At 35.8% G+C, this 25,948-nt stretch overlaps 1 protein-coding gene across 7 annotated transcripts in view; it reads left to right on the plus strand.

Moving 5' to 3' along the window:
* The window catches only part of EVI5 (ecotropic viral integration site 5), a 208,068-nt gene that overhangs the window by 159,582 nt on the left and 22,538 nt on the right, over positions 1-25,948 (plus strand). For all 7 annotated transcript variants that reach the window (XM_030868666.3, XM_030868669.3, XM_060302758.2 and 4 more), the window contains one exon: positions 17,315-17,410. In XM_030868666.3, coding sequence (XP_030724526.1) covers positions 17,315-17,410 — 96 coding nt within the window. The remainder of the gene's footprint in view (positions 1-17,314; positions 17,411-25,948) is intronic.

A 25,948-nucleotide genomic window follows, 5' to 3' on the forward strand; every position in this document is an offset into this window, starting at 1 on the left:
TTTTTTGGAGAAACCTGACAAACACTACCTCACCCAGATGATCAAATCAGCATCAACAGTTGTAAATCACACTGCTAGTAATATACTCTTGATAGGATGTGACAAAATGGCACTTTACCTTTGTGGTCTTCCAGTAGCCCATAATCACATTCTTACTATGAGAAGAATATCAGACAAATTTCAATAGTAGGGCATCTGGCAAAACACCTGACCAGTACTCCTGTAAGCTGTCAGGGTCATCAAAAACATAGAAAGTCTGAGAAACTGTCCCAGCCAAGAGGAACGTAAGGAGACATGACAACTAAATGTAATGTGGTATCCTGCATAGGATCCTAGAACAGAAAAAGAACATTGGGTTTAAAAAAAAAAAAAAAAAAAACCCTAAGAAAATCTGAATAAACTTTGGACTTTAGTTAGTAACAATGTATCGATATTAGTTCATTAATTGTAACAACATGGAAGATATTATTAACAGGGGAAACAGTGCAAGGGAGTATATAGTACTCTTATCCTCTCAATTTTTCTGTAAATCTAAAACTGTTTGAGAAAACATCTGTTATAAAAAATAGTTTATGGGAATTTCCTGGCGGCTCAGTGGCTAGGACTCCACACTTTCACTGCCAGGGGCCTGGGTTCAATCCCTGGTCGAGGAACTAAGATTCCACAAACTGTGTGGTGTGGCCAAAAAAAAAAACAACAAAATTTTTTTAAAAATTAAAAAATAGTTTATATAATTCCATGGTTTTTAGGAATTAGATAGAATTTTAAGTATTGGTCACAAAATTTGATCTGTTTTTAATTAAACTGATTTATAAGAAATATTTTCTAGCTTTTGGACCTTGTACAAATGCTGATTTTTCATGTGTGTATTTAGCTGATCCTGTAAGAAATATCACTTTAACTATGTGTGGGATGTATTTCTCTTCTGAAATGGAATTAAATCAGTCTTAGTAGTGAGAAAAAATTTTGATTTATTTCCTCCCTTCCATACTTTTCAACTTACCTTATTATTTCTTTAAAGTATTTATATGTACTTTTTTCTAGTTACTAAAACATAAAGAATAGTCAAACCTTTTTGTCTGTGACTTGAAATTACAGGAAACTGTTTTAGAAACTTACCAATAGTACGTGATATGAGTATGATTTGGTTTTAGATGTTTCAAATGAGTCACCTTGAAGTCATGGAGAGGCTACCATTTACCACATTTACTATTCTGATTAATTTTTCTTAAGGCAAAGTACAAATCAGTAAAAACTTACTAAAGCTTAGTGATTGCTATTGATGTTTCAGTAAGGTTATGTTGATTAATCGCGGTGATTGCTTATCGACTGTCACAGACTTACTCAAATCATTTTGTTTTCTGCTACTATCGTCATCTCACATGCAGTTATAATTTGGTTAATATAGCTTGCTTTAATTGAAAATATCAAATTAGAACTTAGAAATTGTGCTCCTGCTGCTGCAAGTTAATATGGTTGCCTCTGTGACCGTTGAACATAGTTTCATAATATAGCCTTGAAAAAAAGCATTATTTAACCTTTAAAATAGTCAAGATAATGCCTTTTAATGGTCTCTAAAATAGTTAAACTTTTACAAAGGAGAGAGAGAGCTTGTATATATCTTTCTGTAGCATAATCTCTCTTTTCGTTACATTTTCTCATCTGTGGGCGTAATTTAAAATATTTTTTTAATGTAAGCTTTACACTTGCATTTGAGACTAAGCAACCTGCATTGTGTCATGACCCTTCCAATACCACAAACCTTCTGTAATACTACTCCCAGCGAAAAACCCACATCCTATGTATAACCTTAGATTTATTTTGAAATCTCTATGAAGAGCGCACAGAGAGATTACTAATTGTTTCTGTTATTTCCTTTAAGGGTGTGATGTCTATTTGTAAACCATGTTTTAAGTTTTACTTTGTCAGGCTTAAAATGTTAAAATATATTAAGTACTGATTTCCTATTCTAAAGTTACTATATAAAAGTTTAATAACTAACGATAAGTTTCAGTTCAGAATTGGGTGGTATGTTAGACATCTGTAGGGTGTTCAAGAAAGGAGAAAGCAATGGTACTTGCAGTAGCCAATATTTCTAATACCACTGGCCAGCACAGTACTAGTAAACAATTGCAAATTTTAACAATAAGCAACTTTTTTTCCCATTTTATTCCTGTTCTTTTATTATTCCCTTTTGTCTGTTTTAGCTTTGGTGTGTGTTCTTTATGTAACTTCTTAAGATGGGTGCATAAATCTAACATTATTTAAAAACAAGGATAACTACTGATTATTAGGAGAATGGTTAAACCATAGTAGATCCATATTTGGAAAAGTCTGTATCTTTAAGAAAGAATAAAGAAAGATCTGCAAGACATAATAATGAGAAAAATTATAGAATGTAGTGATAATTCCATTTGTGTATGTTAAAAAGTATATGTGTGTATGTATTTGTTTAAGTAGATTGGAATGTCTGCTGTGATACCTATCAAAGCTCCCTCTGGGGAGCATAAAGGGCTTGATGCAAAAGAGAAAGGGAAACCTCAGTTTTTATACCATATGAATTTATATGATTACCATTATAATTTTTTAATGTACGTACATTAAAATAACTTGAGGTAACCATTGCTAGAATGGAAATAAGAATCATTGGAAAACAGCAATGTAGAAAACTTGGTCAACCTAGCAAAAATGCCACCCTCCTTCTCTGGCCTTAAAGTCTTTGAGTTGTCTGGCTCCTGCCTACTTCTCTGACTGCATCGTAAACCACACTCCCCTTCATGTCATGCTCTAGCAACACCAACTTTATTTTTGTTTCTAGAACCAAAGCTCATTCATTCCTACAGGCTTTTGCTCTTGCTCTTGCTCTTCCCTGCATTTGGAATGCTATGCTCCTTGATCTTCCCATGGCTCGTTCCTTTTCATCATTTATATCTCAACTTAAAAGTCACCAACTCGGACTTCCCTGGTGGCGCAGTGGTTGAGAGTCCGCCTGCCGATGCAGGGGACACGGGTTCGTGCCCCGGTCTGGGAAGATCCCATGTGCCGTGGAGCGGTTGGGCCCGTGAGCCACGGCTGCTGAGCCTTGCGCGTCCGGAGCCTGTGCTCCGCAATGGGAGAGGCCACAACAGTGAGAGGCCCGCGTACCGCAAAAAAAAAAAAAAAAAGTCACCAACTCATAGAGATTTTCCCTGACCACCTTTATAAAGTAGGACCCTAATGCCGTAACTCTCTATTTCATCATTGTGTTTCATATTATTTGTAGTTCTTATTAGTGTCTGAAATTACCTTCACTTTAAAAATCAACTCACACCCACATGTAATATATTAGAACCTGGTTTGTCTTACATACTGCTGTATGCCTTGTGCCTGGCATGTAACAGGCGATCAAAAAATAATTGTTGAATGAATCTTAGGCGGCAGCCATGTACATGAGAATTTAATATTATTATGCCATAAGAACAGGTAGGTTCAAAGTACCTTTTTTTTATTGAAGTATAGTTGATGTACAATATTACATAAATATCAGGTGTAAAGATTCATTTGTTTAAATGCTGCCCCAGAGGTGGACTGAAACTGATCCCATAATTTCCTACCTCAACTGTCTAACAAAATAGTAAATTTTTTTTTTAAAGGCAAATACTTTCCCACTAAAAGCAGCCTGAGAGGAAAAGGATCTTACCCTAATGCAATAAACTTTAAAAGTGACAGTTAAGGAAAGAAATAAACTATTTAAGAGCAGAGAGGCCTAGCAGGGCTTGGCTTCTAACCTCAATTATCTCCCTCTCTCCTATGTCACCACGCTGTATATATAGGTAAGTCAGCAAAACCCCCGGAAGATTCAGTCATATCCCAAATGTGGAGAGAAGGAAAATGAGTATGTCTGACTGAGAAGTTGTAGAAACTTCTAGAAGGAACAACCCAGTGAAGGAGATTAGAAAGTGAACATCTGAATCTTAATTAAAGTGAAGGCCCTGGGACAACACACTCTATTTGGGAAATGATCTGAATCCTAAAACCCAGGTTTTGGCATGTATGCCCCCAGTTAGGTAATACAAAATATCTAACAGAATCTCAGAAGAATAAAGAGTGCCCCTGTTTAGCCAGGTTCTTCTTTTCCCCATGCTGTCCCTCAGGCCTTAGAAATATGGGAACAAACTTGAGCTTGGAGGGCACAGAAAATAGATTTTAAATATGATGGAAAGAGAGTTAATAAGTAACTCATATCATTAGAGCATTTAGAATATCTAGACAGTCACCTAGCCATGAGCATGATGAGAAGAAATGGCACAACAACTTGGTTTCTATTATTATAGCAGAGAAAAGAGAAAGAAATACTATTCAGAAACATCCCAACCAAGAAGAAAGGTAATTCAAGGGTAAGAGGAATTACAATTACTTCATACTATAAAACAACTAAACGTGAATTTAGTAAAATTAAGAAATCAAAAGATAAGATAATTAAAAAGTGCACTGAGGTAAGAAGGAGGGGATTGTACCACTAAGGGAATAAATTGAAGCCCAATACACCATTGCAGAAACCACAAAAGAATAGCCTATTCAATGGACAATGCTGAAAATTGGAATATTGGCATAGAAGAAAAGCTTGAGATAATAATCACAATGAATATAGAGGTTAAGAATGAAAAACAAGTATATTAGCTAACGCTTATGGATGACAGACAGATAATCTAACACTAAGAATAATTGGTATCCCACAACAAATAGAAGGAAGATATATTCAAAAATAAGCAAGAAGAGGTCCTTGAAATTAATGAAGACGCAAATTAAAAGAAAACCTTGTGTTCTAGGAAAATTTGACACAGAATGCTCCTTAAACACTTAGAGCAAATTACCTACAAAGTTGTATGGGAAGATTAAGACTTGTCCTCCAGATTTCTCACAGCATATTCAATGCCAGAAATCAGCAGAGCAATGGCTATGCTGCACTCTCCAATATGATAGCCACTAGCCAGCCAATGTGGTCATAGCCTCATTTTGCACAGTAGCTCCTAGCTAACATATTAGACAGTGCAGATGGAGAACATTTCCATCACCACAGAAAGTTGTCTTAGTACTAGTCTACAACATTCTGAGTTTGGCTGACCCAAAAATGTTATAGCTAAACAATGTGTCATCCAGATATTTTGAAGAAATAGATTGTTATTTTCCAGTGTGAAAAGATTGCTAGGATACTATTCTCATAATCTTGAAAAAATTACTGGATAGTGAAATCCAGCTTAAAACAAGTCAAAATAAAGAACTATGAAATGTGGGCACTATTTGAAAAGATGGCTGGTAAATGTTGAATCTGTTTAAATACGGAACTGATACTAAACAAATATGGGAATAATGATTACAGGTGAGAGAGTTTTTTTTAAATAAACTTTGACAGTATAAAAATAACAGCTAACAAAAATCTGGAAGTGGAGGGAGAGGGGATATGAAGGCAGGTATAAATGCACTCATATCCCAGCAAGATAGTCAATCAATACCACATACATTTAAAGCATGTAATAAAAATGCAGACTTCTAACATCTTAATGTTTTTTTGTTATCCCTTAAATGTAGAGGTTTTTTTTTAAAAAAAGGAAATTACCTCTCATATTGAAGAAACACTTGGCATTCACTGTACTTTCTTTTCCTATTAATTTTAGCTAATATTTAATGTTTAATTTTCATTTTTGTATTTTTACCACCGTCCAAGTTGCTTAAGGCAAACATATATAATTTTACAGAAACAGTTATTTTTATTAAAAAAAAAATCTGGCTGCATGTATTCCAAGATGTTAACATTGATCAATTCTGAGGAGTATGAATAGAAATGATTGTTACTCTCTTTATGTTTTTTTTTCAATTAAAATATTTTTCCTGTTTTTTTCTACTGTATTAATCACAGCCAGGCCAGACCACCTCATTGAAATAGTTGAGAAAGGAAATTAATTTTATATATGAGTTACTAATTTGAAATTTATAAAGTATTATTGATATTATCTTTACATGGGCTGTCTTTGATTTATCTTTTTGTTTGTTTGTTTTGTTTTGTTTTTCCGCTGAGCTGCACAGCATGCAGGATCTTAGTTCCCCAACCCATACCCCCTGCAATGGAAGGCGAATTCTTAACCACTGGACCTCCAGGGAAGTCCCCCTATCAAGTTTTAATACTCTTAACAGTCTAATAAGTTGATAAAGATGCTTTTTGGCAAAATCAGCTCTGCATGGATTCTTTAAACAGGGCACAGAAAAACATGTTTTATCCATGAGGTGAATATATAAGAGCCATGTATATGGTCATCTGATGCTAAGGAAGGTAGATGAGAAATTTTGACAGCTAAGGACTGAACTCCCCAGCTTTGGCTTACTAACACTCTGTACAGAGGGTCCAGAAAAAGATAAATGAGTAACATAAGCAACACCAATTTTGGGAAAATAATTCTAGCACATATCCTGCTGTGATTTGTCTTACAATTAAGGCACTAGGAATGAAATCTGGTTTCTGTCCCTGGCTAGCCATGTGATCTTTGACAGGTAAGCCACTAGTCTGTCTAATCTTTTAGTGTTGTTGAGGCCAGGCTGTGCTTAGATCAAACCACCTGTGAGGACAATAATCAGGTAAAGCACCAGGCCAAAAGAGAGGGCTTATTATTAGTCTGTCAGTCTGGAGAAAATCTGGCTAAGAGAAGGAAGTGGTAGTAAGAATCCAGAGGATGGAAATAACAGGCCTAGGTCGTAATCATCATCAAGCTGGGAGAAGACAATCTAGAGAAATAAAAGTGATGGGCAGTAGAATGACAAAGCGATGAAATGATGTTTGCATAGATCTAGAAAGGCTTTTTGTAACTAATTCTTCGAAAGTCTTGGTTTCCCAAGACAGTACTCCCCAAAAGGGTTTGTCAGGTGTTTACTCAGCCTGGCATAACAGTGTTTATCCTTAGTAAATGGGATACATTACCATATATCCTTTCCTCATAAGGAACAAGTGAGACAGAAGCTGCTTTACAGTGCATAAGAATACCTATTTGGAATTTAAGTTTGTGGTATTAGAAACAAAAAAAACAAAACCAAGAAACAAAAATAGAGATAAATCTTTCACTGAGATGATAACCCCCATGACATGGAATATAAGGGTATTAAAATATGACAGTTCCACCTCTCCAGAAGGTGAATCACATTTTCTTCAGTTACACAGTTTTCCAGCTGTGAGCACTATCTCAGTGAGCAAGATAAAGCTTAATGAGTGGTTGTTTTATGCTTTCTTTTATGACAAGTCTTCTCTTTCTTAGAGATTTCTTTGTGATGAACACTATGCTTTTCCCAGAATTTAAAGTCATCTACCTACTTTATAGAATATTTTTACAAAGGGTTTTGTGTGTTTAAAGTGATGTTAAATATAGAGAGTTCTGGGCTTCCCTGGTGGCGCAGTGGTTGAGAGTCCGCCTGCCGATGCAGGGGACGCGGGTTCGTGCCCCGGTCCGGGAAGATCCCACATGCCGCGGAGCGGCTGGGCCCGTGAGCCATGGCCGCTGAGCCTGCGCGTCAGGAGCCTGTAAAAAAAAATAGAGTTCTTTGGACCTCTTAGGAGTGAAATGTTAAACACGTTAATCTATTAATAAGAGGCAAGAAATCATAACTGCTAATATTTATAATGTTTATCTTTTACCAAATACATATAAATAATAGAGTAAATATTTACAAGGGTAATATATAAAATGCTGTATTCCTATAAATATGCTGAGTCTTTGGCTTCAGATATTTAAATTTCTGTGCCCATGTCTTCTATATTTACTCCCTTGACCCAACCAACCATTAAATATACATTATATTAGTTTTACTCTGTTACCTGTTTGATTTGAAAAAAGGAATAAAAACAGTACTTGTTTTCATTCGAATGGGAAATTTTTCTATTTCAGCTTTGACTCTTAAAATATCAACAATATCATGGGGAAAAAAGGCAAAAGTACTACTTTAGATTAAAAAAGGCTAAAGAGATATAATAACCAAATGTAACCATGAACCTTGGTTCAATTGTGGATAATAATAAAACATTTTGGGCCCTTTCAGGAAAGTCTGAATAGGAAGTACATGTTTAATGATGCTGTGAAATTACTATTAATTTAGGTGTTGTAAGGACATTTGGTTTCTTTTAGGAGATGCATGCTGAAATATATAGTAGTGAAATGTCATATCTGCAATTTACATTCAGATGTTTCAGAAAATACACAAATAGGAAAAACAAAAGCAAATGTGGCAAAATAGTAATTGGTGACTATAACTAAGGGGTATATGGGTATTGTACTATTATTTCAGCTCTTCTGTAGATTTGAAAATTTTAAAAATTAAAAAGCTAGAGAAAAATTTTGCAAGATGTTAATGATAGACTAGATGCTTTTATATTTGATATAGGGTGCTTTCTGCTACCTTCATCTACACATCTAGTATATTAAATGGGTGTTAACTGGTTAAATTCTTTTAAAAAAAAACAAAAACAAAACAAAAACCCTCTAAGCAAATTATCTGGTTGTGTAGAGCATTAAAAAGCCTATGGCTTGAAACACAGCTTTTTAAAATCTGCTATCTTCCTGTCTAAGGAAGTGTCCTTCCTGTGGCAGGATAGGGGTAAGTTATAACCAGCCTTAAAAACATAGATAAAGAAACAAATAAACAAGAATGGACTCTTAGGCATGCCTATTACAACTTCTCTTTTAAAATGAGGCTAATTCATGAATTTAAACAAACCAGGGCCCCTGCCTCCTCTTTTCTCACTGCCACAATATTTTTTAATGTTGTCCACTGCTAAACCACACTTTTCTCTCAAACACTTGTTCAAAGCAACTTAACAACATATTTATCTCAGTTTTGCTGCAACATAACACGTAAAAACATGCTGCTTAGAGCTATACGGTAAACATTTCATGTTTTCTCTTCAATCTTTTAGCTTGATATGCATTACCATACTTAATTGTTCAACCTTTTTAAATAGTATGTTGGAGTACAGTAGACGTAGGTGAAGGTATTTCTAATTAAAATGTCCACTTTCTGCTGTGACTTACACAAATACATAATTCACTTATTTCCTGCTGAGCACAGCATTTATGATTTTTCAATCAACAGATTGAAAATATTCAGGTAACAGAATATTTTACATATCCTGAGCACAGTCCATCTCTACCTCATCCTTTCTGTGATTAGAGCTCCCAAAGGTTGCAGGGACAAAAACAGGTGAAAGTATATGCCGAAGGTCGTTAATCAACCGTCTAGGTAGTTGAACACCAGAATCACTGCTCTAAGTAAAATATTCCTCTATACACATTTATATGTGTTATATTAAAGCACATAGCTTTGGGGCTATAACAGTCTGTTACCTGATTTAAAAAAGTTTAGAGAATTGGACTCCATATTTCCCTTATTTATTGCCATATCTCCTCATAATATTGGTACTTTAAGTTTTAAAAGAATTATTTTGTTGGTCCCCAAATCTTTGGTTTTTCTTCATTTTTTAGAACAGTTAGTTTTCAGTCATAGGGGTCATACATGTGGAATTTTCTCAGATCCTAAACATTTTATTTAGTTCCTCATCATGCATTACCAAACTTTAAATCATATTTTCTGTTTGAGAGCTACGTTAACCAAGACAGGGATTTGAGTTCAAAATTGAACCAACCTCTGCAGACAGGGAACTGACCAGCTGAAACTATCACAGAAATAATGTGAAGTGAAACTGATAGCAGAATTGAAAGAAATTAAAGAACCCTTGACAGTTTTCCTCTATTTTTGTTTTTAAATATATTCTCTCTGGAAATGTAGCGACTATTTGTAGATAAGTTTATCAGTCTTGGTCATTTACCACATTCACCATTGTGGTAGTTGTAAAAACATCTCTTTTATTATATGTAAATTTATACTAAGTAAATTCTGTAATGAGTGTCAACTCATAAAATATTCGAGATTTTTAAGAAATAGGGTAAAAATTAAGCATTTTATAATTGGCATATAAATAGAATTTTGAATTTGTGTTTAAAAAAAATAGTTAATTTTCAAAGATGGTTCAAACCAGTGCGTTTCAAGTGTAGTTTATGTCACGCTGGTTATGTCAGAATCACCACTTGTTTAGCTTTCAAAGTATACTGATTTTCAAGCTCCATTCCCAGACATTTAGAATTCAGTAGGTCAGAAATTGGTTCTCTTAATCTATATGTTTACAAAACTCCCAAAGTGATTTTTTTTTCCATAATCATCATTTGGAATCATTGTTTTAAGCATTTCATAGATTATGTTGTTTATATCATGGTGTTTATTTACTTAGCCATATTTTTTAAAATATTTATTAGGATGTTTTTATTGCAGGCAACCCAATTCTGGATTTGTTAATGGCATAAATAATATGGCTTAAATAATAAAGGGGATTTATTGGCTTACATGCCTGAAAAGTCCAGAAGTAGGGTGTGCTTCAGGAAAAGTTTGGTTTGAGCTCCATTTTGTTGTATTTAACCATGATTCTTAAGGCTCAGCCCTCCTTGTCATTTTTATCTTCAGGAGGTTTTCCTTATTGTGCTAAAATGGCTTACCGGTGAGCTTTATACCCACCTATCGTAATATCCAGAATAAGAAACTGTACCCCATACTTTCCAGCAAAACTTTTGAGTGTCACACTTTGAGAAACCCCTGAACCAATCACTGTGCAAAATAGATGTGATCATCTTGTTTGAGTTAAACCCCACCAATCAGGGCATACCTGTGGAATTAAGGATCAGGATAATTCCAATTCTGTCACCACTACATAATGAGGGAGAGAGAATGGATCTTGAGGTAACACCCATAAAATCTACTACAAAATATTATAGAGATGAACTATAATTTAGCCTGCTCCAAAATTATATTGTTTTAATGAAGTACTAATTGTATGATTTAATCATATTGCTTTTTAGTTTCTTAAGTTTTCAGTAAAATGTGAAGAAAGTAGTATCCATTCTAGAGCAAAACATGGATTTTTAAATGAAGAAACATTAAGTAACCTTTGGTAGATATGTGTCTTTTCACATATGAAAATGAAGAACAGTGTGGACCAAGTGCTTACTTTTTAGCAGGCTGGGGAGGGAGAGGAAATTAATTGCTTTTTATCGATGACTTCCTCCCCATATTTTATTATGAAAAATTTCAAACATACAGAAGTTGAAAGAATTGTATAGTGAACATCATAAACTCACCACCTCCATTCTAAAACTAATATTTTGATATATGTTTTAAATGTTGCTTTTAAATATTTTGATATATGTTTTAAATGTTGCTTACCCATCCACCATTCTAGCTCACTTATATTTTTGATGCATGTCAGAGTAAGTTAAAGTTGTCATACTTTACCCCAGTCACTTAAGCTTGCGTATTATTAACCAGAGTTATTAATGACCTTTTGACCAAGAGGCTCATATATAAAGCTCAGTGGCTTAAGGCCTTAATATGAATTAGATTATTTTAGACTTCATAATGGTAATTCCTAAAATAATCATTCAAAGATAGATCTAAGAGTGAAATATGCATTTAAAACTTTCATAAAGTTACTTTATGCTCTCTTGATATAGTTTCTTTTGCTGTGTGAAAAAAGATATATATTTAAGGTCTGTTCACTGAAATTACTGACAATTGCCAAAATTGTTTATATGTTGGATCTCTTTAAGTTTGTTACTTACCTTATTAGTTTTGCTTAGGAAACCAGTTAACTGGCAATCTGTTTTTGTTATCAGTTGGACCAAAAGAAAACCTCAAGAAAATGCAGGTTCCTGGTAAATTTATTAGTGTAGCTGACATTTTCCCACCTGCTTATCAGAAAGAACCATGTGGACATTGCTTGAAAACAGAAAGCTATAAAAATACTTGCAAAAAAATCTTAAACATTAGAAAATTGAATGAACTGCCTCAGAAGTGAAATCAAATTGATATCCACTTATTAGAATATAATAGTTAATTGTATTTTGGGGTGTTAGAAATATACAGTTATTCAGTTTTTACATTTAAAAAGGATCCTTAAAAGGCTTTATATTAACATATTTAAATGAGACCCTATTTGTAGAACATAAAAATCACAGACTTTTAGATAAAAGGTCATTTTTATACATTTCAATGTATTAAATAGCATTTAGGGCATCTCTCAGTTTTTACTTCTATTTTTGAAATATCAGCTATATTCCCTTAAAGCAGACTATTGAATCAAAATGCCCCAAGCAGAGCTTTCCAGCTGTTGTGTCTGTCACACTGGTGTGCTACTAATGTGTGACAAGTGTGCCAGGATGGTGATTGTCTTCTCCTGGGGTCACTGCTAGAGCCTGGAGTTGCTTAATCACCCTTCCTCTTTCTTCACTTTAGCCAGTGTGCCTTATAGGTTGTTTATTGGGGTATCTGTCTGTCTGTCCACAGAAACAGTGGGTTGTTTATTGGGGTATCTGTCTGTCCACAGAAAGAGTGGTTTGATGGGCATCAGAATCTTTTTGTTTGTAAAAATATTGCAAAAAAAAAAAAACCCAATAGTAACCTTTGTATTTAAATCTAAAAAGAACAACTACATGCAATTAGATTTGATCAAACATATAAAGTGTTTCTCTTTGAAATTATGCTTTTTTTCTGCAGTTAATAGAAATTCAAAGAACACCATTTTTTTAGTCATAAAATCTTAAGAGGGCTTCTTTGATTTTCACAAATATCTTTCAGGAGTCTTTTTTTTAAGCTAAAAGCATTCCATTTTTTATTGTAAAATTTCTTAGCTGCCGTTTTTCACTAAACACTACCTTTCCTCCAAAGAAATCAAAGTGCTATAACAAACTTTTTAGCCAAACCCTACAAAGACCCACCTTTGGAAGAAACAAATCTTTGGAGTCACTTGATCGCTTTAAAAAAAAATTTTTTTTAATTTATTTTATTTATTTATTTTTGGCTGCGTTGGGTCTTCGTTGCTGCGCATGGGCTATCTCTAGTTGTGACGAGCGGGGGCTACTCTTCGTTGTGGTGTGTGGGCTCCTCGCGGAGGCTTCTCTTGTTGCGCAACACAGGCTCTAGGTGCGTGGGCTTCATTAGTTGTGGCACGCGGGCTCAGTAGTTGTGCCTCACGGGCTCTAGAGCGCAGGCTCAGTAGTTGTGGCTCACAGGCTTAGTTGCTCCGCCACATGTGGGATCTTCCCGGATCAGGGAAGGAACCTGTGTGCCCTGCATTGGCAGCCGGATTCTTAACCACTGCACCACCAGGGAAGTCCCTTGATCGCTTTCTGTAAAACAGATTTAATGATTTCTATCTTGTCAAGCATTTTTTTCATGCAAGTTTTCCTGTAGGGAAGAAATGATATTATTGTTACTGGTCATTCTACAGCCATTCAGACCTAAAGCATTTCTGCGTTCTTGAGCTTCTTTCCTACAATATTAGAGCTTACCTTGGGCTTTGTCGTTTTATTTGCCCTGAAAATTTTATGTTATCCCACATGATGATATTGCTATGCAGTGTTCAAAATCCTCAAGACCTTTGCCTTTACTGGGGACCTGATTTAAAATCACCTTTCTCCAAGTCTGATTCCAAACCATAAACATTTAGCTTATTTCATTCAGAAGGATTTCTCCCTAGTAGTGGATTGCACTTTCCATTTAATCAACCATTTCAAGGGAATTAATATGACATGATAGTAAAATTAGACTAAAATTTAAAGCCATCAAAAAGGACAGCTGAACACATGTTAAAATGAGTAATTCTTATCAAATTACCCTGCTTTGGAAGTATATTTACTTACTAAATTTCTGCTGCCATTTCTCATGTCACACATGGGATTTAGAAAGTACTTTCTATAAGAATAACGGCTTCATTTATTTACATCAATGACTATTCTTCCTCCAAAAATTTTTTTCCTACATTATTCCTTCTCTCATGCACTCACTACTTAATCCCTTCTGCTTAACATCATCTTTGCCATCTTTGAGATATACAGGACTAAGGCGGAGGAAGTCTAGAGCCAAGGAAAATCTTAGAATGAGATGGTTATGAAACAGGCTGAATGTGGGTGGTGCGTTCATTAGTCTTTATTATAATACTCTTTTGTTCTTATTCTGTGCCTTTGAAATATTTCATTTAAAAAGTGGAGTGATTAAAAGTAAGATGCAGGTATAAGTACATGTAAGTGGTATTGGACAACTGTAAATTGATAATATGGGTCATTAGCTTAGGGCCATAAATGCAAGTTGCTATAGTTTTTTGTTTTTATTTTTGGCTGCATTGGGTCTTTGTTGCTGCGCGCAGGCTTTCTCTAGTTGTGGGCAGCGGGGCCTACTCTTCCTTGCGGTGGGCGGGCTTCTCTTGTTGCGGAGCATGGGCTCTAGGTGCGCAGGCTTCAGTAATTGCAGCACGCGGGCTCAGTAGTTGCGGCACGTGGGCCCTAGAGCGCAGGCGCAGTAGTTGTGGCGTCCTGGCTTAGTTGCTTCGTGGCATGTGGGATCTTCCCAGACCAGGGATCAAACCTATGTTCCCTGCATTGGCAGGCAGATTCTTAACCACTGCGCCATCAGGGAAGTCCCTGCTCTAGCATTTTATCTTTAATTCTTTTGATATTGCAATTACCGTTTAAATCAGCAGAGGCTGAAATAAATACATAAAGATTTTTGTAACAAATCCAAGAAAGCTAATTTGTGTGATCCTTTGCATAGATTTCCATATATTCTCTTCTGTTTCATTATTTCTCATGTTCATAGTGCTGTAAATTTAAGGTGAAAAATGTGTCAACTGTTGCTGTGACTCTTACGCAGACAGTTCACTCAGTCTTTCATTTAAGTTTCCTTATCTAGGAAATATGAATAAAAATAATACCTATTACACAGAATTGTTGTGATGATTACATATAAAGGGCTTAGAACAATTCCTAGCTCATTGTAAGCCCCAGTCTTTCTCCACCACAGCTCCACAAGAGAATTAAGTCCTACAGAAAACTGAGTAACTATTTTCTCGATTCTTCTAAGGATGGTACATAGCTAGTACGATTTTAGATGCATAGGAGGTAAGTTAAATCATTACATACAATGATGCTTTAGGCATTAGGGCTTAATTCCTGTGGGGAACCTCAATTGTGAAGGTCTAATAAGTGCTCAAGATATGTTAGCTTTTATTTTTTTTTGATTGCAAGGGACAAATCCATATTCGAACTGGTTTAAATAATAAAGAGACTTTATTGGTTCATATACCTGAAAAAACAGGTAAGGAAGGCTTCAGAGATGGTTTGATTAGGATCCTGACTTGGTATCCCTGCTGTTCTATTGGTTCTGCTATCATTTATCTGGCCATCATACTAATACTTATAACTAAATCTTCAAAAAAATTTTTTTCTTAAATATGGGAGTGTGGGGCTTCCCTGGTGGCACAGTGGTTGAGGGTCTGCCTGCCGATGCAGGGGACACGGGCTCGTGCCCCGGTCCGGGAAGATCCCACATGCCGCGGAGCGGCTGGGCCCATGAGCCATGGCCGCTGAGCCTGCGCATCTGGAGGCTGTGCTCCGCAACGGGAGAGGCCACAGCAGTGAGAGGCCCGCGAACCCCGCCCCACAAAAAAAAAATATATGGGAATGTGGCTGAAAACCATAAGGTATCTCTTGTATATATTTAAGAAGCCCTGCATATTTGGAATATAGTAATTGTTAAGTTAGTTCTTTGCTTAGATGATTATATGTGATATTCATGTGTTTAATTGTATAAGAAAAGTTTTAAAGCCTGTAGAAACAGTAGTTTTTCTTTTACATCTATACAAACATTGGTTACATCAAACTGCTTTAGCAGGCCAAATTCCAGTAAAAGGTTTTTAAGGCAGGTTGCCAAAAGAAAAAAATAAAATAATAGGTATGTATAGGAATAACTTGATGAAAGGATTTGCAGAACACGCTAAGGGTACATAAGAATGAAATAAAGGTGGCAAAGATAGTTTAACACAGAAGAGCAATCCTGTTGGCATGGTGCCCTGACTCTGCAGAGGAGCTACCCATTCTGTTGCCGGAGCAGCTCTGTCTAGTTCTTCTTTCTGCCAAGGATGTTAGGGGAAGGTGTGTAGAAGAAAAGTAGAGGCTGGATTTGGCTGCAGTCAGAGGTCCAAACCGGATAATGTCCAAGGTCCCTTCTTACTGTGAGTGGGAAGAAACATTTTCCACATTGGAAAATGCTCTTCACTACAACCCATTACAAGGTAATTGTACAGAACCTAAGGCACCTTTTAAAACCTACTTTTAAAAAACCGATAAATATTTAGATACCACTAAGATAACTTTTACAGGAACTTCAGAGCTCTTTCAAATCAAAATGTATTATCTTTCTGCTCTATGTATACTGATATTGAATGATCTTCAAGTTGTATTCTTGAGAGATAATAGCAAGTGTAGAACAGCTTGTATAGTGTCAGTAGTATGAGTAAAAATATGTGGGTATACATGTGTGTTTGATTATATATGTAGAAAATACCATGGAAAGACTACACTAAAAAAACTGTCAGCAGTGGTTGTCTCCATGGAAGGAAACTGAGTGATGACTATTGAAAGTGAATTGGTACTTTTCTGGCATGAGTAGTTTCAGTAGATGTCTCTGCATCAGAGCTTCTTAACATTTTAAGCATCAACTTCCTAAACAAATAATCTGGAGATAACAAAAACAATCCTGTTTTCACTCTTTAATAAGTTCTTTACCTTCAAAGTACATTTGTTTTCAGGTGGTATAAGAAAAAGGCAGCTCCTCCCCTTCCTAGTCTACTTCCCTGGAAAATGATCCCAGCATGATTCTAGAACTAGTTCTTAGGATTGGAGCACCTTTTAATCACATTCCTGAACTAATTAAACAGAAGAGATTCAGAGCTGTCCTCCCCTTTTAAGAGTGGTTTGGAGAACCTGTTTTTTTTCCTTCTCTGTTCCCCAGCAAAAGCAGGTTCGTAGTGTAGCTGTAGGAGGCTTACAACCTTCTCAGCTAAGCATTGAATCTCTTACAGAACGGATAGAAAAACATTTGCCCTCAAAATAACTGGATAAATGGCTTCTGAATTCTAGGGTAATTTTTTTCACTAGTAGACCCATTTGATTATTGATTTCTAAGAGTCTCTCAAAAGGTACATTTTATAAATTGTATTAATATAATTAATAAGCACTATTTAGAAATATTCAATATAGTTTACTATTAATTATTGTACAGAAATAGTTTGAGAATAGATTTGTTCAGAACTTAGCCAATTAAAGGATATGCCCTTATGCTGTCCTGTATCTTCAAATGTTCGAGTATATGCTGTGAAAATTGTCTCTTGATTTTGCTTTGTTGTATTGTCACAAAACAGAAAGAAGAAGGAAAGCTTCAAGGACAGCTTAACAAGTCTGATTCTAACCAGTACATTAGGGAACTGAAAGATCAGATAGCAGAGCTGAATCATGAGGTAAGTGATAAATTTTGATCTTCACATATTTCTTTCTTCCTTCCTCTGTATTGACACAACACTTTATTATTGCTTATGACTGACTCTTTCATGGTAAATATTTTCTGTGAATCTTTGATTATGATTCATAATAATATTTTGGAAGATTATCTTCTTTTTAACATGAATTTTTCTGTTCCAATATTGAGGATTTATTTTCCTTAAACCGCTTTAATCATGATCTGAAACGATCAATTAATATTTGTATGGCAAATATTTCACTTTTTTATTGTGATCTGAAAAGGTAGTTTGTCTAGGCGTCAAAGTTACTTAAACGAAAATTTTCTTTTTACTTCTATAGTAGATTTGTGGTATTTACCGTTGTGGATAGAGGGAAGTTTTTTTTACTCTTCTTTTTCCCAAGCGGTATTACCGAGATTGCAAAAAAGGATACTTGCCTAATATCAGTTAACAGATTTCTTAGTATCTGAATACTTTTTAAACTGGCACTGCCTTGAATCTGTGAGATTCAGCTCATGAAATTTTCAGATAGTTTTACTAGATAGTATACTAGGTAATTTAAATTATTTAAAATAATGTGTTTTGATTAGAGAGACACTTTTTATTAATGTGGCTCTAGGTCAGTTTCCTTTTTTTTTAAATGATAAATATCTGGCTAAACATGAATGGAAAAGTGTGTTTCTTACCTTGAATTATTTGTACAATAATGTTTATTCACAGTGATGAGATTTGAATGGGTAACATAAACCTCATTTGTTAAGAAAGAAACTCATTTTCTTCACTAAATTAATTTAAACCTCAAAGGAAAAAGTTTGGATATTACCCTTTCCTGGTATTACACTCTTCAGTGAAAGTCTAAGTGTTTTGGGTAATACCTCCTGGAGGCAGTCAATCTAAGTAAAATCTGAATGAAAAAACAAAACATTAACAAAAATGATAAATCTTAGATGTGGTTTAATTTAATTTGTCCTGAAATTTGGGAGGTCATGCCTATAAATATTGATTTTCAGCTCTGATAACATTTGAGGGATTCAGGATCATGTATAATCTTTACCTATTCGTGTGCATTTTTTATAATCTGTTCTGATCTGATAGCCATGAATGAAAGAACAAGTTACAAGTAAGCATGTTCTAGAAACCCTTATTCTTTTGAGAACCTTAAAAATTATTCCTTATGTTCAAAGATTTTCCCAAAGGAAATTATGACTAAAAGCAATCTCCCATTTATAATTTTGACATCTAGTGATAAGGAATGTACCTTAACTAAAAATAATGATATTCTCGGGTATCCCTGGTGGCACAGTGGTTGAGAGTCCGTCTGCCGATGCAGGGGACACGGGTTTGTGCCCCGGTCCGGGAAGATCCCACATGCCGCGGAGCGGCTGGGCCTGTGAGCCATGGCCGCTGAGCCTGCGCGTCTGGAGCCTGTGTTCCACAATGGGAGAGGCCACAACAGTGAGAGGCCCGCATACCGCAAAAAATAAATAAATAAATAAATAAATAAATAAATAAAGATATTCTCCTCATCAGGAATGGCAGAAAATATAATAGTTCATGAGGTTTAACTTTAATGTAGGTAGGGTTTTTTTCTGTGGCTTGTGAAAGCAATCTTTTATATTATGCAAACATGAAAAGAAAATTACTTAACAGGTAGAAGTTTCTTCTGTTAAAATAGAGAGCTAGATTGTGCAAATTAAAAACTAGAACAGTTTGTGATAAGATGCTAATTAGGTGATTCAGAATAGGCCAGAGTCCTGGGCTTAACCAAGTCCCAGTTAGAAAGCATAGTAGAGAGGAGAATGAGTACAGCTGGGGACCACACAAGCACACAGAGGTGAGAGTGGGTATGGGGTTGGGAGTTTAGAGGAGGCCAGATTTGATTAAGAATTAATGCGACTAGGCTTCCCTGGTGGCTCAGTGGTTAAGAATCCACCGGCCAACACAGGGGACACGGGTTCGAGCCCTGGTCCGGGAAAAGCCCGTATGCCATGGAGCAGCTAAGCCCGTGCGCCACAGCTGCTGAGCCTGCACTCTAGAGCCCATGAGCCACAACTACTGAGCTCACGTGCCACAACTACTGAAGCCCACGCTCCTAGAGCCCATGCTCCGCAACAAGAGAAGCCACCGCAGTGAGAAGCCTGCGCGCCGCAACAAAGAGTAGCCTCCGCTTACATGCCACAACTAGAGAAAGCCCGCATGCTGCAACGAAGACCCAACACAGCCAAAAATAAATAAATAAATTTATTTTTAAAAAAGAATTAATGCGACTGCGTTGTGGAAATAAGGTTAGACTGAATAGAGCCAGCTTATGGTGAATCTTCAAAGCTAGAAGAGATTAAGTTTACTATTATAGATAATGTGAAACCACTATAGGTCTCCAGTTGGAGACTTCTTTTCATTATGTTTTCTGAGCAGATTTTAATATATGCACCTGTTCAAAGTTTTATAACTAAAGAAAGGATAAGTGAAAACAAGTGAACATTTAAACTGAGATAAATGGTTGTAGTCAACTTACTATAAAAATTACTCTTTTTTGGACCAGGTTCTTGAGAAGTTTAAACAAGTTGTCACTTCTTTAGTGTTTTTTTCATTCTTGTGTATAGCACTTCACAGTGGTAAAAAAAAAAAAGATAACTGAAGTCAATCTAATTGCTCCAACTTAACTTTTGTCTGTATGCTAAAATTTGCCAGCATCTTTGGCTTTCAACATAAGAATTGACTTTTAAGTGTTAATGTTGTATTTGAGCATGTGACTGTTAATAGTCACTTTGTTAGCTGATCTTTGTACTTCTCTAAATATTGAAGGAAATAGTGAGACAAACTTTGTAGATTCATCTTCCTGAAGATACAGCAATGTTGTACATGTTATAACAGCTATGACCACTTAGCATAGTTAGCTGGATGAAATAGTAAAGAGGATTAAGCAGGTTATTTTTTATGAATGGCTGAATATATTGTTAATCTATAAAGTAACAATAATAGATACTATTCATTGGTCTGTCGGCCAAGCATTGTGTCAGATACTTCATATTTATTACTACTAATCTTCATAATAATCCCATGTGATGGTGGTATCCTCAGTTGAATGGATGTGGAAACAGACTCACAGTGATTAAGTAACTTTTCCCAAGATGATGCAAATAATAAATGGTTGAGCCAGGATCTAATCCAGTTTGGCCTGTTCTTTTCTGTGCTGCTTACAGAGACATTAGATTAGAAAACATGTCATCGATGTTTAAAATCCTAAGAATGTCAATTAATGACAATATTTTAACTGTGTTGTCCTCCTTGACACATGAATCTGCATATATCCAGTAAGTAAATTCTGCAGTTGACCTAGCCACAAGGGCTCTCTCTGTTAACATTGCAAATAGAGATTTAGCTTCACTTTCTGCACCTTACTGTCATCCATCCATGTGATTTCTGTGACTCCCAACTCCTGTGATTCCTACCCTCACCACCTAATTTTGCTCCTAATATTACCTACCTACCATAGCAATCTTTTAATTTGAAGCCTTTTACCCTGCCAAGAGCTTCACAGAAGCCACTGTGGAAACTCTTGCTGCCCCAGACCTGGCAGGAGCTGTGGTTAAACCCTCCCCTTAAGCCTACATTCTGTCCTCGTGGGAGACATAGAAAAGACCCAAAGTCCCAATTTAAGTGCTTTCATTATCCCATCTTCCCACCTCCTGCCCTTTCACCCATCTATCATCACAGCACCTACTCTGTACTAGGCACTGGGTTTAGAACTGACGATAAAGAAGATTGAAACACAATCCATAGCCTCAAGGGGCTCACAGTCTAACAAAGGATATAGGCGTACAAATAAACAAATTGTAATACATAATGAAAAGTATAGCATTATAGTAGCTACCATTCATTCAACAGCTGCTCTGTGTCAGACACTGTACTAAGTATTATACTTCCTTTATTTCTTTTAATCTTCACAACAGTCCTCTGAAATAGGTAGCATCATTATTATTCATGCTTTACTTGTCATAAAACTGAGGTTCTGGGGTATTAAATAACTCCCCATGGTCATACACTAGTCAGTGATAGAGGTAGAATGTTAGACTATATGACTTTAAGCCCATCCATGCACTTAACTACCATATGCTATATAGCCTCCTTTGAAACATACAGGGATAAGATGGCAACAGCATCTGGGCTGGGTTTTGAAAAATGAAATTTTTTCAGGCAGATTGGACATCAGAAACATTTCAGTCGGAGCCATAAAACAAAAATGTAGATTCCAGAAATGAATAAGCCATCTACTTTTTCAATGCTGATCTGTCTTCTTGCAGCTGCCGACCACTAAAGACAAAGAATATTTTCTAAATGCCAGGAAAGGGAGATAGAAGGAGGTAGAAAGTTAATCTCATTTAGAAGCCAAAGGAAATGTACTCAGAACTCATTTATGTATTGACATATTGAGAAGTATAATCATATGGTTCACCCAAATTATCAGTTGACTAAGCTCCTCTGGGTTCCTTGAAGCCTTGCTACCATTTACGGTATTGTTTCACGCGAAAATGCACGCTAAACAGCTGATTTGAAAATGTTTTTGGAATACAAATTTTATGTTTTCACTTGTTCTTGATGGTGATGTGTTCCAGTGGATGTTCTAGGAATAGGTAAATTTATTCCAGACTGAAGATAGTTCACTTATACTAAAAAATATTTCCGCATTATACAGCTTTGCTCAATTTTTATGTCTTAATAAAATAGTTTTAATGTGCTTTATATCCATAAAATCTCACAAAAGTAATTCTAGTTCTATTCACTTAGTAGCTTTTCAAGGTAAAGCAAATATTCCCCATTTTTATTAAGCTTTCTATGTGGTTGTTGCTAAACCAGGTATAGATCTTTTGGATAATTATTTTAATCTTCACAGTTATTCTGTGAAAATTATTATTCCCATATTATAGGCTCACCAAGGCTAAATAACTTGTCCGAAGTCACACCTATTCCTGCTACTAAGACCAAACAACAGTTTCTTCGTGGCTCTTTTCATAAAGACCTTCTAGTATGAGTCCATCAGCTATTATCCTTAACATTCTGTAATAGTGTGGGTTCATAATCATAAAAACTGAACAGTCTAAAGAACACAAACTGTTTTAAAACTTTTCTATAGAAGTAAAACTTACAGAAAAGTGCCCAGGTGACAAGTTTGTTGCTCAGTAAATTATCACAGTAATCACACCCATGTAACCACCATCCAGGTCCAAGAAATAGACCCCAGAGCTCCATTCATATTCTTTCACAACCTCTCCTTACTCCCTCCTCCTCAAAAATAACCACAATATCAGCTTCTAATACAGTAGATTTAAGTTTTTGAATTTTATATAAATGGCTTCTTATGGTATATATTCTTTGGTGTCTTCTTTTGCTCAAAGTTGTTTGTGCAGTTTAACCATGTTATTTTTAAATGTAGCTATAGGTTATTCATTCTCATTGCTGTGTAACTTTTCTTTGTATAAATATACCACAATTTATCTATTCTGTTCGTGAATATTTGAATTACTTCCATTTTGGCCTTTTAAGAACATTGCTGTTACTTATACTCCCATGAGCGGTAAAGATAGTTTCTATTGTTCTGCATCCTCATCAGCATGTAGGATTGTCAGTCTTTATCTAATTTTAGTCACTGACTGTGAAGAGGATTCTCATTATGGTTTTAATGTGTATTTCCCTAATTACTAATAAGATTGGGTACCTTCCCCCCAGCATCCAGAACAATATTGGCATGTGGTAGTTACTCCATGAAAACGTTTTTAATGAAGAAATGATTGTGAAAGGCTTTGCTGATAACATAACATATAAGTTGTGATAGGAATGCTAAGAAGCTTCCTGATGTGCGAAAAACATTGGAAAGATCATGCCTGGCAGAAGAAACAACTAGCACAAAGACCCTAGACAAAAATGAAGTGGACTTTTTGAGAAACCATACTAATGTGGCTGGAGTGTAGCACAGGGCAGGAAAAAATGGTATGAGGTAAGATTAGAGAGGAAGACAGAGTCAAATCATATACAGTGTTTTGTAAGCCAGGAAAAATCATTTGAATTTTATTCTTGGTTGAGTGGGAATGGATTTAAGCAAAGAGTGATGTGATTTGATTTGCCCTGCCTGCTATGTGGTGAATTGATTGTAGGAAAGTAAGAATGGAAATAGGGAAGCTCATTAGAAGGCTGTTAAAATAGTCAAGGTAAGAGCAAAGGTGACTTAGAAGGATGGCAGAAGTGGAAATCTTAGCAACGTGGATGTATTAGAGATATGTTTTAGAGGCAGAGAATTTGCAGATGGATTGTATGAGGGACATGAGAGTGCAGTCAGTGACTCCAGAGATTTTTGGCTTCATAGTTGAGTGAATGGTTGGTGCCACTTACTGAGGTTAGGGAAGGGTAGATCCAAAGCTTTGTTTTGTTTATGTTAAGATTGAGATTCCTGTTAAACATTAAAATGAAAATAGCAGGTAGACAATGGGTATGTGAGTATGAGGTTCTAAAAAAGAGGTCAGGGCGAAAAATAGGTTTACTAGTCATTGGCATATAAATGGCATTCGTAGATAAAGAGAAGGAGGTCCAGGAGCAAGTTTGTGGGCTCCTGACCTTTAAGGTCAAGAGAGCCAGCAAAGGAGGCTAAAACCACCAGTGGGATAGGAGGGGAACTGGGAAGTGTGAAGATATTGGAACTCCCCAAAAGGAGACTTTCAAGAAAGAAGCATTTCAGCATAGTTGTTTTAATTAGATTTTTAAACTTCCCTGATCCATCTGAAGAGTGAATTTATGTAAAGAGGTTTCGTCATCATTTTTTACCATTTATCAGAAAACGGTGGATGATTTATGAAAGAACTTGAGAAGGATCGATCTATGGTCTGTCACTGAACGATTACTAACACCTCCTTCTTGAAGAAATTAGAGAACTGTTAGCTATTTCAGGACAAAAAAAAAAAAAGAAAGAACTATTACAGGATGCTCTAAACAACGTACAATCGGGGTAAGTGGAACCAACTTTCTCTCGAAGGATAGACATTGTGCTGGTTTCCAAAAGATCTCTGTCTTCCTGTCTCCTTTGTTGGGGAGGCAGGTTTTTTAAGTTAAGTTGTCGTATGTCACTAGAATCTTCTTTTTTTTCTTCTAGCCAAGTATGAAATTAGGAGTTTGAGTAAATAAAAAGAAATCTAAACAAAGCCCTTACTGCAGTTTGGCTTAGGAAATATTTATACATGTAATATTTAAGTTTTTAAATTCTGATAACTCTGTTTATGTATACCTGAGCTATGGATTTAATTAAATATCTACCAAAATGTATTTTTAATGTCCTAAACATTCTTAATATGTATACTCATTTTGTTATCAAACTAGAATTTTTGAAATAAGGATCTTTAAGAGTCAAATGACAGATGACCCTTTGGTACTGTTTGAGTCTTTTTTTCTTCCCTGTATTTTTCAGTTTAAAAATAGTTAATAAAACCACTTGAACTTGAATTAAAAAAAAAAAGAAGAAGAAGAAGCTTTTTAAAGACTCAATAAACATTGATTTTCATCTAGGCATTAAAACCAGAATAAAGGTAGAAAAGAACTTAGTCATTTGGCTCTCTAGGTATTGACAGCTATTTTTTCCTCTTTTTGTCCAACTGAATGATTTTGGTTTTGTTTTCTTAACTGGATGCTTATTCTATGCTACTGTTTCTACCAGTGTTTGTTTCCTTTTAAATCTTGCAAAGCTCTGAGTATATTACCTAGTTTACAGAGTGGTAACCTAGAATAGAATTTACATTCTTACAAACAGCTTTGATAACAACAATCTGTATCTGGAGGCAGAAATAAGAATCAAAAATAGTGTTTTCTGTTTGTACGGTTGGCTGTTGATAATTGAATTATCTTTTTTAGAAATACAACTACTTTTTAATTTATTTATTTTTGGCTGCACTGGGTCTTTGTTGCTGCGTGCGGGCTTTCTCTAGTTGTGGCAAGCAGGGGCTACTGTTCACTGCAGTGCGCGGGCGTCTCATTGTGGTCGCTTCTCTTGTTAAGGAGCATGGGCTCTAGGCACGTGGGCTTCAGTAGTTGTGGCACACGGGCTCAGTAGTTGTGGCTCGTGGGCTCTAGAACGCAGGCTCAGTACTTGTGTCACACAGGCTTAGTTGCTCCACGGCATGTGGGATCTTCCCGGACCAGGGCTTGAACCTGTGTCCCCTGCATTGGCAGGCGGATTCTTAACCACTGTGCCACCAGGGAAGCCCTGATAATTGAAGTTTAATTTTAAGGTTATTGTTTAAGAAATTTTTCAAAATGTGGAATTTTAAGCCTTCATGTATGTTTTTACAGTGAAAAGTGCTAGGTTTCTCAGTGTAGAAGCTTCTTAATAAAAGAAATTATTTCCTTCAACTTGTTCTTTCTGTAGTTAGAACAATGTGAAGTACCATGCAGGAGCTCACACAAGCCTCAGTGCAAGTAAATTCTTTTTCTCTGCTGCCCCAAAAAAAGGTCCTATGTAGTAGATAATGAAAGATTATAATTGTACTCCTATGAAAA

This window comes from Globicephala melas, chromosome 1, assembly GCF_963455315.2.
Source record: "Globicephala melas chromosome 1, mGloMel1.2, whole genome shotgun sequence".
In the NCBI taxonomy this organism is placed as follows: Eukaryota; Metazoa; Chordata; class Mammalia; order Artiodactyla; family Delphinidae; genus Globicephala; species Globicephala melas.